This window comes from Vigna unguiculata, chromosome 3 (genome assembly GCF_037176805.1).
Source record: "Vigna unguiculata cultivar grain cowpea cultivar isolate G323 ecotype 2 chromosome 3, ASM3717680v1, whole genome shotgun sequence".
In the NCBI taxonomy this organism is placed as follows: Eukaryota; Viridiplantae; Streptophyta; class Magnoliopsida; order Fabales; family Fabaceae; genus Vigna; species Vigna unguiculata.
The window spans coordinates 63,958,827-63,976,133 of NC_140794.1; the positions used below are offsets into that span (position 1 = coordinate 63,958,827).

Below are 17,307 nucleotides of genomic sequence, written 5' to 3' on the forward strand. Positions count from 1 at the left end.
TACTATCAAGTAAACACATCCAGCACTCGAGTGTTGATAAAAGACAGAATGATCTGCTTCACACCGAGTCATACCAAATTGCTGAACAACATTGCTAAACTTTCCAAACCAAGCCCGAGGAGATTGTTTTAGGCCATATAGGGATTTGCGAAGACGACATACCATCCCAGAAGACTCCCCCTGAGCAACAAATCCAGGAGGTTGCTCCATATAGATTTCTTCTTGCAAATCACCATTGAGGAAAGCATTTTTAACATCTAGTTGATAAAGAGGCCATTGTTGAAGAGCAGCCATGGCGATAAATAAACGAACGGAAGTCATCTTTGCCACGGGGAAAAAGTATCTACATAATCCAACCCAAAAATTTGGGTATAACCTTTGGCCACAAGACGAGCTTTGAGGCGATCAATAGTACCATCAGGTCCAACTTTGATAGCAAACACCCACCTGCAACCAACAACAGATTTCCCAGACGGCAACGGGACCAGTTCCCAAGTTCCACTATTATGAAGAGCACTTAATTCATCTGCCATGGCCTGACGCCAACCAGGATGGGCTAAAGCATCACAGACAGTTTTTGGAATGGTCACAGAAGAAAAAGAGGAAAGACATGTATAAAAAGGTAAGGACAATCGATGATAACTTAAAGCAATATAATGGGGAGAGGGATTACGGGTAGAACGCATACCTTTTCGGAGGGCAATGGGAAGGCCAGACTCAAGTGTCAGAGCCGGAGGAGACAGAGTAGTTGGCACTGGAGTGGAGTCACATGGTGGTGGTTGTGATCGATTACGGCGACTATAAATCTGAAGAGGTGGTGGAGGAGCAGGTGACTGTGGAGCAGGAACCGAGGGTGAAGAAGACACAGTAAGAGGGTCACAAACAATAGGAACATTAAAGGTATTAGAAGAGTTGTCAGGATTGGATGGAGTCAGAGGTGAAGATTGACTTTTAAAATAAAGGGAGAACTCATTAAAGGTGACATCTGCAGACACAAAATAACGGTTAAGAAAAGGAGAAAAACATTTGTATCCTCTTTGTGATCTTGTAAACCCTAAGAAAACACACTTATGTGATCTAGGATAATACAAAAACAGAAGAATATTTTAGTTACAAGGATAATACAGAAGAACATTCCTGTCCATCATCTTCTAGTATAGGGTTGGGCCTTTACTTTTTCCCACACTATCTTTAGGTAAGTTTCTCCCTTTTTGTTAGCTTTAGTGTCTGTCTCTAGCTGCCTAAGTAATTCATGGTCTGATTTACTTTGTCTACAAAATAAACAACTTTTTTGTTTTGTTTTAGCTGCCCAATAACAACCTCCATTTGTGTTGAGCTTGATTTAAACTGACTTTTTAGGCCAGTTTCCAGCCAAGTTGAGTTAGTTGCTTTAAACAGGTGTCCCCAAGCTGAGCTTAGAGTTTATGGGTCCAGGAATTGGATCTAAATCCGTCCTATATTTAGTTTAAATTTTATTAACAAAAAGGGAAATCTTATATGTAGCTATTATCTTTTTATCTTTATCTTTGTAATTTTTTTTTGTTATTATCCTTGTAACTGAAATATTCTCCTATTTTTGGAAAATAAAAACGATTTGTAATTATTTTACCTATAAATAAAATGCTAACTCCCATGGCTGAAGGACAGAATTATTTTGGCATGAGTGCTTTCTACTTCACTTTAGATGAAAAGGGTTCTTCATATTTGTCTTTGGTAAAAGACATTCAAACTTTCTGCCAGAACAAAGGTTAATTAAAAGTTTCAGCTTGACTTATTTAGCTCATTTATAACTTAACTAAGTTTGCTTTATGAATATTTTCCTATATTATTTTTCAACTTTATGAATATAACATCTCAAATTTTTTTAATTCTAATCTACTAATAAAAAATATGTATAAAGTATTTCTCAGTAGAGTAATTCATATTAAAAGGAAGTTAATGTTTTGCACAAACAACTCAATATTAGCTAATAGAACCTGAACTTTGAAATAATAATGCCAATATTCTAATAAAATATAAACTACTGAACTTTCTATTATAAACTACACAGATACAGAAATGAGTTATTAGAGTCAAACTCTTAAAAGTTTGGACTCAATTCATTTAAGTAATCAAACATTGCAGAGAGATTGGGTATGTCTATATAACTTAACAGACAAGATTAAACAAGTATTTAACAAGCCTAGTCTGAACAGTTCTGGAATAGTTTTGCTTGTTTAGACCCATAACAATGAGCAAAAAGATCACCATATACATGGTGGATGGTGTGACGGCCTATGGACAAAGCTGTGATGAATGATAAAAAGTGTACAAAATCTAAATAAAATATCATTAGTCTCAAAAGAATGCTTTGGGGGCAATGACATTTCCCTATAAATGAAAAAAACATGGGAACATCGTAGGTTTAATAAAAAAAGCAAAGAACATGAAATTCTAAAAGACAAAGAACTAAATTCTGAGTTTCTAAAACAGAACTAAATCCTTAAATTTTGAAAAAACAGAGGGCAAAAACATTGAACAGTCGAAGAACAAGAATAGCCACACTTAAGTGCTGCCCACTGGGTTGTCACTAGAGAAGGTTCTCCAGAGTTGCTTGCTTAGGTAGTTCCCAATAGAAAAGACAAGTGAAACCTAGATTTCACAGTTAAACACCAGGGAGAAAGAGTGAACACAAAAATGAAATGGGGGTCCGTTATGTTTCAAAGAATGAAGTACCCCTTAAAAGGGAATTTTTAAAACTGGAAAAAAGCATGGGATGTTCTGCCATGGGTGTTGCAGTGCTATGGCATCCGTGGCATTGCAGTGCCATGGCAGATGCCGCAGATGGTGCCATTCATTGGCAAATAACAGATGGTAAGGGGTCCACAAAGACCACGTTATGGTGTTATGGACATCGCTAGGAATTATGGATTCCTGAAGACCTGGTGCGAAGTACAATTGCTACTTACCAGTATTACCCCGTGCTGCATTTACTAGTTCTTTTAAATGAGCAGTTCTGAGCCATATATAGTGGGTACAAATTATTGCTGTAATATTTAGATTGGCTAAGAAAGGTTTCAAAAACTCTGACCGTACTAAGCAGGGTATGTTAAATTTGAAAGTAGACATTGTAAGTAATGGTTTGGTTCGTTGGAGGGGTGAGAGTGGACAGAAGAGAGTGAATTTAATTAGGTATGTTTGGTAGGAAAGACATATGGTGCTTTGTAGTCTTTCTTTATCCTTTTATTACCCATCTCATATGATAATATTCGTATATATGGTGGAAATATAAAGATTTATCAATAGCATGCTATAGAGGTGTAGTTGCCCTAGCCACCATATGCACTGCCGTAGTGTTTATTTCACTGTATCAGCCTAAATTGCAGCATTTTGTATTGTACTGATGGTATTAAAAATCCCGTGAATGGCCTTCTATGTTAACTTGTTCGAGGGGGTATTTTATGGAGGTATTTTTTATTTTATTTTGGGTACTAAAATGGTTTTAGCTTGTAGAAAATTCTTTCAAAGTTTATAACTGTACCTCAATTGTGTCTCCTCCTCTTCTACCTTGAGACTGTTGCACAAACCCAGTGCAACTCTCTGACAATCACTGTGTGACCTCTGGTGACTGACTCTCTCAGGCAATCAATGCTGCAGCTTGCTAGTTTTTTACTTCCATGTCTCATTCTCATTTTTTTTTTTCAGTTATATCTTGTAAACTTGTTCTTTTATTAACATTATCTTTGTCCATCAGTCTGTTCTCTGTTTATTATTATTCTCTTTGTTCCATCAGTTTGTTCTTTGACCATCTATCGCCCAAAGACCCAAATCCATTCACTCTTTTGGTTAGTCATGACATCCTTGGGTTAAAAATGAGTCAAAAGAAGTGGGTTAAAATATTATTGTCCTATTTTTAATTATGAACATGTCACTATTTGAGCCTTTTTTATTTTAAATTTTAGTATTTATATGCTTTTACTGTATTTAGTATGATGAAATATGAAATATATAGACTGTATAAAAGATTTCCAAATGTCCATCATTGTGCCATAACATTTTGTAATTAGTCGCTAGGTGCCACTATCCGGGATTTGATTACTATGACTGAAGAAATTATTTTTCAAGGACTGTGTTGTTGAAACTAGTTTGCTTCACTTTTCAAGTATTATGATATGATCTATGGTTAGTTTGAATTTCTTATTATTTTAGAACTAGTGCATTTTCTCTAGGTCCTCTCTTTGGTGTTTGAAAATTTAAGAGCAAGCCTTTTTTCCAAGTCTAGTCAATCAATGCATTAATGATAATGTGTCTAATTTCAAATTGTCGTGTCTTCCTTTAACGAAGTTTCTCTTCCATGCCCCCACTTTGTTGGACAATTGATATTTTCACTTAAAAAAAATATATTTTTCAAAATGGTGTTTAATCAATATGCTCTCCGTGGGCCAGTATATGGAAGAATAGGTGTCATAACGATCCTCTTTCAACAGCAGCAGTTTTTACCTACAAAAATGTCATCAGTTGTTTGTGAAGTATCTATCACCTATTGCATTTCATTAAGCTTCCACAATGATGGAGTGAAGGTATTTTGAAGAGTAATCTTAGATACACAAAGACATGAAAAATTACAAAGACATTAACATGACCAATGAAATGCATCAAAATATAGCATCAGAAATTAATACCTTTAAACTAGCGAAAATTTTGAAAGACAGTTGTTTGGAACTAACTACACATGATGGTTAAGCTGCAAACAGTGTGATTTCATTTCTTTATTCAATAGCAAATGTTAGGGACCAAAATACTGAGACAGGAAGGAAAGAGTGGGACTGTAGTAAGGTGGGGGAGAAATGAATACACTCTTTGTTATGTTTGACATTATTGAATATTATAATTATATATGGGCCTCATTTCTAAACTAAGGGAGAGATCATTAAATGAGAAGTAGGATCTACTGAAATTGTTATTTTTAATAAAATCAAAACACAAGAGGACGGGGAAAATGGTATGAAGCAAAAACATAGAGGAAACTAAAAACATTGTTGTGTTGTAAGGGAGAAACCGTTTGAAGAGTAATTCTTTCTCTTGAAACCTGTTATCCTTGTATTTTTCATTTTGGGTTTCTATCAATAATCGAGATGGGAAGTCAAGTCTTCCGGTGAACAAGTGCAAATCAACCTACAAAAGTAGGGGATCCAATGCCTCAAAGATGCAAGATAACTTGGACTGCGTTTTGTTTTTGGTTTGTGTTACTCTAAACCTTGTAATATGCACAACTTTTTATTATTTTAATCCTTTAAAAAAAATTTAAGTGCGTGTCATATTTATTTTATTTATTTGGCTTTTGTTCTTTTTGTTACTTAGTGGACACTATACTCTTTTTGGGTTTTTTTAGGATTGATTGATTGAGGAGTGAAAATGAGAAAGTTAAAAGAGATCAACAAAGAAAAAACGGAAAAACGAGAATGTTTCAATTAAAAAAAATAAGTAAAATGTGAAGAAAAATAAATAAAAAGTAATTTAATTGATATGATAGAATATAAAAAAATTAAAGTGATATATTTATGAAATGACCAAAGTATCGTTGGATTAAAAATTAAATTAAATTGAATCTTGAAGAGATGTTTTAATACATACTATTTACGTAGTTCTGAGTAAGGTACTTACGAGATAAATAATCCTTCATTATTTGAATGTATATAATAATGTAAAATTAGATTTCTAAACACAACCTGAAGTTAAACCTAATTTATAAATGTCATATATATATACATATATATATATATATATATATATATATATATATATATATATATATATATATATATATAAGAAAATGTATATAAAAAATCAGTAAAGCAAAAATCTATATATATCAGAAAGACTTTTTCATAAGTGTGGGTATTTAAAAATGTAAATATTTTATATATTTTTTTTACAATTGATATAAAAACATTTGTTAATCTACATTATCATAAATTATAAATAGTAAATTAACATATTATAATTACCACAATATATGATGCATATAATCTACATTATCATAATAAAATAATAATAATAATAATAATAATAATAATTTGTATTTAAACAAAATTTCAAGTCATGAACTATATAATAAGAAATAAAACATATACAACAAAACATGTTATGGAAGGATAAATAATTACCTTTTTTTTTTGAAATAGGGGTATTAAAGTGAGTTAACTCAGCTTACATAAGTTAACTCATCATTCGGCCCGATCCATTACAGATTGGTGAATTAGTAGATTAGCTCATTTACAAATGTTTTTTTTTTTCTTGTAATTTATTTGATATATTTATTCCATTATAATGAGAGTGAATTTTGTAATACTAGAATCAAAGTGTTTACTTAATTCTCCAAATATTATTATAAAGAGCTAAAGATTAATGTATCAACGCATATAACTTGAAAAATAAATAAATCAAACATTTAAATTATTCAAATATTATTGAATAATATTCTACTATTTAAAATATTAAATTATGAATTTTTATAATTAAAAATAATAAATAATTATAATTAAAAAAATTAAAAATTGTAAAAAATGTTAGTTGATTAAACAAGTTGAATTAACGAATGGTATAATCTTAACTTTTCTGGAACCAAATGGATCGTGTATAATTTCGAAAATTGATATAAAAGTTCGCTTAAGTTCCATATATGTTCTTATAATTGTGTTGAGGGGTGAGATACTGCTCTCATACATGTTCTGCAAATATTATTTGCTTGATTGTGATTACGAAAATTTTCAAAGTAGGTTTTGGTCAATCATACTTTATTTGTCATAATTTTGCAATTAGTGATTTACTTTAATTCTTTTCTCTGTAAACAACAGCTAACAATAAAGTAGAAATAGAAAAAGAAAAACTAAATTAAATTATTCTCACTTTAGAAACTAATTTCTTTTCTTTTTATAAAATCCAATACTAAAGCGCTAAGGCTCAGAATATCAAGAACTTTATAGAAAATTGCTCTACATTTTATATTCCCGGTCCAAAAGGAATAATTGCTCAAAGAAGGTATGAATTAACTTCTGTTCAAAAGTTTATGACTTGATCTACAAAGAGCTAGCAGAACGTTGATCATATATATACTTTTTTTTTATGTTTTTATTTAGTTCTTAGTCTTTGTCTAGTATTAAATTTATTTATATATTATTATAAATTGGAAAGATAAAATTGAAAATCTTATAATCATTTTATTAAAATTAAAAATGTTAAAAAAAACTTCAACAATACTTAAAAAACCTGATGACAGTTATTGTAGGTTTATTACATTTTAGGATATTAATTTCAAACACTACTGTGTATAGCTAAAAAATAAAAGTAAAGAATGAAGCAATTAAATATTGTGCTGAAAAATAAAATAAAATTTCAGAATAATGTTGATTTTGCCACCTCAGTGATAGACATTGGATAGAAAATAGCAAAGTTTGTGTATTTCTTTTCCTGCTTTGACCATTAAGAAAACAATCGATGTGCATTCCTTTGATTTGTAGACAGACACTATAATATTGGTCGTGTTAATTATATATACTGTGTTCATTGAGTGAGAATCATTACCTCTGAAGAAAGGAACAGTCCCAAAGTTATCATAATTTACCTTTTATCATTTTCATTCTTCAACAAGCCAATGCTGAATGAAGTCACACTTAAAATTGAATAATATCTATGTGTTCTCATCATCAATATAATTGTGTTACAGTTTGGTTTTCACTTCACTTAATCTTAGGTTGCTTACTTCAGGGTTAAGCATCTCTTAATTACTCTAATCCAAGGAACACTACTCCCTTAATTATGATACAAATTGAATAAAGAATCTAATTATGCCCATAACTCATCTCAATTCATTTTTTTTTTAACTGTCTTTTCTCACTTCACATGAACCTAATGTTTTGTTTTTTACATTAAATAAAAACAAAAGGTTCATGTTATATTACTCTTTCCTTTTTATATTAATTTATTTTCATTATCCGTTTAGGTCTAGTTATTAACTTGTCCAAAACTGATTGGATCAAGTCAATCACAAGAAAATAGACGGATTATTATATATTTGCATTTTCAAATAATATAATAAAAAATCAATTTTTAAATTATCTTTTATTTTAATTTCTATTTAAAAAAAGTAGAATGAGGTATGTCAAATTTTGAGGACCGAAAAACCAAACTATTAAATCAAACTCATTTTATCATCATTAACTTCGACTATAGAGTTTAATTATAAATAATTGTATTTATGTAATGTTCCTTTGCGTGGACGACATCGTTCATGCCTATTTGCACAGATGGATTTATGGTAATGTGGTTTTTTTTAATGGATGTGCATCGATGTGTAGGATTGAGCGAATTTGCGAAATTCCTTTCATATTTCATCTTCCATCTTCGCTTACATGTCAGGATTTGAGAGTATTTAAATTTATCAAATTAACCCTACAGTTAGTGTGGGTGTGTGAGTGAACCGGTGTTGGGTGGAAAGATTGGGAGGTGTGTGAGTGGGAATACTGTGAGGGGTTGTGTTGTGTGGCACCGGTTACATAACCGGTGTTGTGTAGTGTGTAATAGTGTGTATATATATATATATATATATATATATATATATATATATATATATATATATATATATATATATATATATATATATATATAATAAAAAATATATATAAATATGTATAATAATTAAATATATATATATATATATAATATTAATATATTAAATCATATATATATATATAATTAAATAATAATAAAAAATAATATATATATATATATATATATATATATTTATATAATAATTAATAATAATATTTTAAATAATAGTAATTGTTATAAAAATAATAATAATTTAACGTAATTTATATTTTTATTAAAATTTATTAAATAATATTTTTAAAATTTGATATTTTTATCTAATCAAAAAATCATTTCATATATTTTTACCATCAAAGGTATTTTAGTAATCTTCAAATTCTATCCATTAAAAGTTTTTTTTTTAATTTATCATATCATTCAGCGTTTATAAAATTTATTTCCAAATTCACCCACTTTACCCTCTAAATCTACTCCAAAAGTACACATATTTATCCATTCAAATTTACATAAATTCATCTTCACACTCTCTCCAAATCCATCCTACCGAAGGATCACACGTTCCAGTTATACCATTTATAACTTTTTTTATTAATTTACAATATACAAATATTTTACTCATACAATGCATAATAATTAAATTATTTTCTAAAACTATCGTTAGAGGACCAACTTTTTTTTATGAATTGCAAGGTACGTAATCGATTTTTCCACATTGATTTGGCTTTGAATTTTATTTTTACCTTAACAACAAATATAAACTTAAATATTAAATTATGGAATAAATATAGAAGAATAAAAAACCTAAATTTTTTAATTTGGGATAACTATAACAAAATGAAATTGCAAACTCCTCAGTCTATAATTATTTTCAACGTATTTTAATTTTTTTTCTATATAAAAAAAAATCTATAATTGTATTATTACTTCTTAGCTTAACAATGAATAAAAAGAACAATTTGAGAACACACAATACCCATCCAAATAATAACAAGTAATGATATACTTCTTAGTTAACCCGAAGGCAATAATGGAATACCATGTGTGTCTCCCACTCCAACTTCCCAAAAGCCATACTACGCTCCATTACAATAATTCATACTCTAATTGCATTCTATTATTTCAAGATTACATTCTTTTTTGTCTTAATCAAATGTTTTCTAAAGGAAAATTATTAATTTTCTTGAAACAGTTTATTGCCATAGTTGCAATTAAAATACATTCAAAGACTCATTTTCCAAAAAGATAAGTCATGCCATGAAAGGAGACATGTTCCAGTGTCTTCGTAATTTAAAACTTCATTGGATTTAAAAAAGAATAAAATTTAAAATTATTAAATACTCTTTATTTTAAAGTAAATGAAATTATATGCTTATATAAACACACACCCTTTTTACTTAACTAATTGAAATTTTATATAAACTAGAGACAAACTCAAATTATAATATATATATATATATATATATGTATATATATATATATATATATGTATATATATATATATATATATATATATATGTATATATATATATATACATATATATATATATATATATATATATATATCATTTTACAAACTAATTTTATGTGAAGAGAGATTGAATTAGACTTAAAGTTTATTTCTTAAAATGATATCAAAGTAATGAATTAAAGTTCGTCAAAACCCAAATTTTCAGCCCCTTAATCTCTCTTCTCTCTCTGTCACCCACACCACATAATTGCTTTACACTTCACTGCACCCCTTCTCCCTCTTCTCTTCCTCTGCCCTCTCTCTACCAAAAGAAATTATGAATCACTCTTCCTCTGTTGCAGAATCCAAACCTGAGGCCAATTCAGGATCTCCCCTCTTAGCTTCAATTCCTCCTTTTCCTCCATGTAAGTTACTTCCAACCTTTACATTCCTCTTTAATTTAAAATTGGTAGAACCTCATTCCTGTTGTTGGGAACCCTTCTCATACTTTGAACCTGCATTTCCAGCTCACTAGGTGTTACAACTGAAGTGCTCTTGGGTGGGAGGATTATAGCTAGTTAGAAATATATAGAGGTAAGGGAAGCTAACCAATCTTCTTAATTTGAATAGAAAATTCGTAGATGAGCTTGAATTACGTGTTTGATAGATGAATTAGTGTTTGAATTGCATGATTTGGTGAATAATTGATTTGTGCTTGAGGCAAACTGATTCACTGCATGTGGGAACAGGTTCGTGACCTGGTATTTTCGCCTAGGCGAGTGACGCTCGTCTGAGCGAAAACACCAGGAGACGCACCTCTGTTCCTGCGCGAAGTCTCACCTAGGCGAGCTGGGGTCGCCTGAGCGAGAAACGATCTCGCCTAGGCGAACCAGCCTAGCCTGAGCGAGAGTTCGCCCAGGTTTTCTCTTTTTGCCACTGTTAGTGTCTCGCCTGAGTGAGATGACCTCTCGCCTAGGCTAGACTTTTTAGCCTGAGCGAGAGCTACTGCAGTAGTAGTGCTCTAATTCTGTTTTCTTTGGTGGAAATGTATGTTTTAATGTATCCTTGTGCAACTTAGGCCATGTATGGTTGGAATGCTACCATTGATGTATTGTATGATTAAATTGGATGAATACAAATTATGAGAAGATGAGGTTGAAATGGAATTTCAAGGGAAATCCAAGTGGAATTGTAGTGTGTGTAAGGATGTAAGGAATCTATAATGGTTGGTATCCTGAAACTCCAATAATCATTCAAGCTCAGATAGAGCATAATGGATTATGTCGTGAGGAGTAGCAGGAGGTCCTCGTCGTTGGACTTGATCCAGTTCTAGACGTGAAGGGGACTTACCCTGGAAACGATCGAGTGAATACTCCATGTGTCCAGACTCTGCAAAGTCTGGGAACCGTTACAGGTGCAAGCCACCAAGAGCTCCAACGTCGCTTACACAATCCGGATATCGAGTCTAGAACTTATGATTGAATTATATGCTATAAATGATATTTCTAATTGTGAAGTGTATCGATGTTTCTCTTTTCAGTTAGCTTACCCTTCTTGTTTGTGTTGTTTGCTTTTGCATATTATCCTTTTGCAATGATCACCTATGGTTGGTCTGAGCAGAGCAGAAACCAGATGGAGATACCCCCTCCTGAGAAGGAGTTGGAGCCTGGCAAGGAGTGTCCGCTGTAGTTATAGGTTGCTGCTGTATATTTTGGGGTTTATGTAGTTTAATATCTTTTCCACCTACTCTTACCTTGTATATATAGATGTGGCTTTTTGGAGGACTGTACTAGATTTACATACTCTGTGTGTATGACTGTTATTCCTACTATCTGTTATGTTTGATTAGGATATAATGTTTTGTTTGATAGTGTGAAAAACTATTAAATGGAATGTTACAAGGTCAATCTTAATCAAATTAATAAAATTTGTGGTTGGATCTAATGTTATACTCACTATTAGATCATCTATTAATGTTTAGTCTTATACACAAAATATATATATCTTAATACAAAAGTTGAGTTAAAAATGTCACATTAACTAAAAATAAATTAATTTATATATATAAACCTTACTTTCCAAACTAATTTTTGAAGTTAAATTAGATTTAAGTTCACTTAACAAATGCTCTCCTCCATAAATTATGAATAAGCATACAAGGTATTTTCTGCCAAGCTTAGAATAACGTAAAGAGTCAAGTATGTTGATTACTGAAGCTTTTTGCGAATGATTATTTTGTGATTGTTGAATTCATTATCAATGACTTTTATTGTATTTAGAATAATAAAGTTAGGTTGATTTGATAAGATTAATTTTAGTCCAAATTGATTTAACAGGGATGTGATTTATATTTGAATATTCTTATCATAAAAGCAATCAATAAAAAAGTTCAGTGTTGATTTTGCATTTAACAACACATAAGATATAAGATTGGAATATGTTGTTTAGAGATATAAGTTTTATATGATGAAAATAATCTATAAATAAATTATAAAAGATTCACTATATATTCAATAAGTTTTATTTCTTTGCCTTCCAAATATATTTTATAAACTCTCTTTAGGAATATAGTTTTGATAGATCATTTGTTTTCTTTACATAGTGTAATCATCGAGGAAATAGCTATGTTAGTATAAGTTGATTATAATATTGATTTTGATAATTTATTATTTTTTAACTATCGGTTCAATTATTTTTTTCTTGGACCTAAAAGGGAATTGTGATAGTGGTTTAATCGATGGAATATGTTTATTATGTACAATTAAATACTTCAAAATATTCTCAACTTAGTTTAAATTTGAGATATTTTAAAATTGTTTAACTAATGAGTTACAATTAATTAGAGGTTACAAGATGAATCATGATTTAAGATAGGTCAGATTACAATTTTGAACCAATCAATTCATTTTAAGTAAACTCACTTAACTCGCTTAATTGGCAGGTCAATTTGCTTCGATCAATAAATCCGTTTTTATTTTGTTTAATTAAGAAAATAAAAAATATTTAAAAGACTAAATTTCTTATATTATACTTTTTTAAATATGAATATGTAATAGTATTATCTTTTGAATCAGTTATAAATTAAGTTCCAATTATTAATTATAATAAAGTAATTTAACAAATTAAATTTTAATTATTAGTTATAATAAAGTAATTTAACATGTTAATATAACAATTATTTTAATTTATTTAATTAAAAATATTAATTAATTAATTAAAAGCTCATAAAATACTTATATAATTAAATATATTTTTAATATATATATATATATATATATATATATATATATATATATATATATATATATATAAATCATCTATGTAAATTAGTACGGAGACAAAACTGGAAGTAAAAGGATGAAAACAAATTAATTAATAATTTTTGGATAATTAGAAATGTAAGGAAATTGTGGTAATTGAAAATGAAGTGCATCTGCTTAATAATGGAATTATAGTTGAAAATAGAGCAATGCAAACGTGGGTTATTGTTGATGAGTGAGAACGTGGCACTTGAGTTAATGGTAGGGTCATTAGCATGTTTTGTTAGCACACGCAATATTCATACTCCATTTAAACCTTCTTTCATCAATTTCACTAGCCCATCCCATCATAAAAGGAAATTGCTACAAATTAAAATAACTCAAAGGTCAAAAACTATATTTAACAATCAATAAATTTTAAAATATCATCCTCTTCTTTTTCAACTTTTATGTCCCCATCTTCTCTTGTTCGCAAATGACAAACTATGTCGGCGACCTCGAATGTATATGTTTGTCTTCTTGTATGGTCATTAAAAATCTGCTTTTCTTATTAATATCATCACATTTGAGGACAGAAAACAAGAGTAAATAAAAACAAATAAACAAGAACGGTACCATATTTAAAATGTTGTATTTTAATGTTTTATTTAGATGTTTATCTTCTTACTTTGATCTTTAAAACTGACGCCATTAGATTGTGGAAAGACAAATAATTGCAAGTCCTTTTTGTACTTGTCTTATTGTCCTCTATTAATTCTATTAATTAAGAATCATCCACTTAATTAAACAAAAATATAATTGTAATCACATGAGTGACAGGACTGCATATTCTGTAGCAGCCAAAGGAGGTAAGACATTAAATTCATCGAATTGCTTCTAGAATTACCTCCATATCATTTTTATATAAAACAATATTGTAATACATGTTTAGACAATTTATTTTTAAAATAAAAATAAATTTTCGTATAACATCTATATATGTATGTAAATTAAAAATAAAAAATTAGAAAAATTATACATAAAATATTTACAAATAAAGTAATTTAAAATTATAAATAAATTTGCATCAATGTTTACAAAATGACATGGAAACATGCTTATAAGAAGATCTGTAATTAAATTGACATTGTTAATCGGAAGATATGATGATGATTTAGCTGCAAAAGAAAAAAAAAAGTTGCATTATATTTGAAAAAATAAAATAAAAAGGTAGAAAACAATTACAAGCAGGAGCAGCCATTGTTTGTTTGTGTGTGTTGTCGGGTTTCTCGTGATTGTCATTGAGTCCTATAATCAATAGCCACCAACCTAAAGAACAAAAATGAACTTAGAATTCACCAAAAATAAATAAACAAATCCTATAATCCACTCTCGGAGGAAGCATGGTCCTTTATGCATCAGTCCCCAACTGTACATATACCCCTTCTAAGTGAAGTCAATATTATATTTTCCTTTTGCTCAAGCAACAACCCAATTACCATAATACCCAACCCATCCCTAACTTTCACCAAAACCACAAGCCCAATCACGTCAATTCAATAAAAAACTCTCGTCACGTCTCCCTCACGTGACTTCCACCCTACGACGCTTGGGGCAATGGAAACGACGTCGTCACCGCAACGCTGCTGTGATCTTTGCAACTCAGTGCCTTCAGTATTCTCCACGACACCTTCCCGGTGCTACGATTCCCGCCCATCTTCTCCGCCGCAAGAAACATCGTGCTCGATGCGTTCCGCCGAACCTGCCGATTCTTCATGTCGCTCAGCTCCATCTCAGCCGGCACCTTCATCGTCCCGAACATCAGAGAGTACCAGCGCGGCTTCGTCGTCTTCTTCGACGCAGCCTCCTGCAGTGTGCCGCTCCTGGCGGAGGAATTCCGGTCAACCTCCGGATTGGAGGACTCTCGCAGCCTATTGTAATCCAAACTCTTGCTGTTCCTCATCATGAGGCGGCGAGAGCCGGTGCACGTGCTGACACTGTTCGATCGCGTCACGGAGGAGAGAGACTCCGATCGACGACGGCGCGCGGGCGATTTATCCTCTTCGACGATGAGGTTTTTGAGCGGAAGGAGTTTGCCGCAGAAAATGATGTCATCGGCGGGGCACATGTCGGAGCTGCTGCTGCTGCTGAAGCCGTTGAAAATCTCGCCGGCGTTATCGTGTAACGACGAGGGTCGGAGTATTTTCTTAAGCGAGGTTTCGTCGAAGCTTGGAGTTCTGGAATCGGGGTTAAGTGGAAGGTCGCAGAGCGAGAGTGCCTCCTCTTGCTCTTCTTCTTCGTCTTCTTCCGGAGATTCCATGTATTGGGCGTCTTTCATTATGTGCGTTTGCTCTTCTTCCATTGTTGAACAAAATTATGGGAACAATGGTTGTATATATACGTGTGCGATTTTCTTGGATGCGGTAAAATGGGGTTTTACTTATTCTGTAAGGAGATTTGGGAGTGAAGTTAATAAAGTAGTTGCGAGTTTGAGTGAGAAGCTAAAAATGAAAAACCGTGATTATTAGAAAGGGAAAAAGAAAAGGAGTGGGGGAAAAAACAAAGAAGGGTGAGGAGAATTATTAGTATCTATCACACTTTAATTTTTGGGTTGGAGTGTATATAACGAAATTTATCTTCTAGGTGCGGTGCTTGTGATTATTTTGGCGATGGCTTCTAGAAAATTTATAGGAATAGTGCAGTGTCCATTTCTACTAAAGAACGGGCCACTGTGTCCATATAAATATTCCAAATTAATTTAAAGATTTTTTTCAGTGGTTGCTATTAGGCCTTATTACTGGCTGCTTTGGTGATTTAGGCCCACTTGAAGGAACCTCCTTTGCAAATATAAACACAACTATTCATGATTTGTCATTGTTCTTATTAATTACCAACATCAACACAAAATCCTCATTTCAAAATTCAAACATACCAATTAAGGTTTTTAATTAGAACATAATGAGCATTAAGTATTAATATCAAAACAGTGCATTGTTTCCTGTTTCCAGTAGTGATTTTAGTTGGGATTAGTGATGAATTTTGATTTAGGCAGCGTATGATTCGCTGCATGTTTTGTCCTGAGGAATGTAGAAGCCCCACGCCATGGACACAACCTTCCAATTATAATCTTTTATAACATACATAACAACAAACCATTAACGCACATAAAATGTTCAGTTTACTACTTTGGCTTTATACTCCAATATTTTAGAACATAAATGTCTTTTATTGTTATTATTTTCAAACATATTTTTTATTCACTTTTCTATTTTAACTCTATTTCTACTTTATTTTAAATATTTCAAATAGATATACTTTACCAATAAAAATCAATCCTTATATAAAATTATTGTATAATAATACTTACCAATAATTTTGTGAAACAAATATAACTTAATCCCAATTATAATTTAGAGAGTTATATATTATGGACTTGAATTTTTAATTAGTTTTCCATCTTGAAGCTAATTTTAATAAACAAAATCTAAAGTCACTCCCAAAATCTTAATCAAATTAATTCATTTTGTAATATTCACATGATATTATCATACTTACAAAAAGATTTCTTAAATATCAATTTTAGTGACAAAAAATATATTTAGAGACCAATTATATTGATAACCAAAACCTTGGTAGTTAATGTTAATAATCAATTTAGAGACCAATTCATAATAAAAACTATTTTAGTTACTAATTTAGAGACAAATTATAATTTTTTTAAACTATTTTAGTTACCAATAATTTTTAGTTTATAAATTGTCACTAAAATTGATCATTATTTAAAAATTTTATTGTAGTATATTAATTCAAAACATTTATATAAAACTAGGTAGATATAAATTATATTATCACCGGGCTATAAAAATATGCATATATTCTTAAATTCAAAAGTTCTCAAAATAAAATATACAATACATCATATGATGGTATATATATATATATATATATATATATATATATATATATATATATATATATATATATATATATATATATATATATATATATATATATATATATATATATATATAT

General features: G+C 30.4%; 1 protein-coding gene across 1 annotated transcript; it reads right to left on the bottom strand.

Moving 5' to 3' along the window:
• Positions 1-14,448: 14,448 nt before the first annotated feature.
• On the bottom strand, positions 14,449-15,914 carry LOC114175551 (uncharacterized). Its single transcript, XM_028060304.2, has one exon. The coding sequence runs from the start codon at positions 15,635-15,637 to the stop codon at positions 14,876-14,878; it is 762 nt and encodes a 253-aa protein (XP_027916105.1). The 5' UTR covers positions 15,638-15,914; the 3' UTR covers positions 14,449-14,875.
• Positions 15,915-17,307: the final 1,393 nt, after the last annotated feature.

Bases quoted from the DNA above. Each gene is read 5' to 3' on its own strand.
- LOC114175551 (XM_028060304.2), bottom strand. From the start codon at position 15,637: ATGGAAGAAGAGCAAACGCACATAATGAAAGACGCCCAATACATGGAA.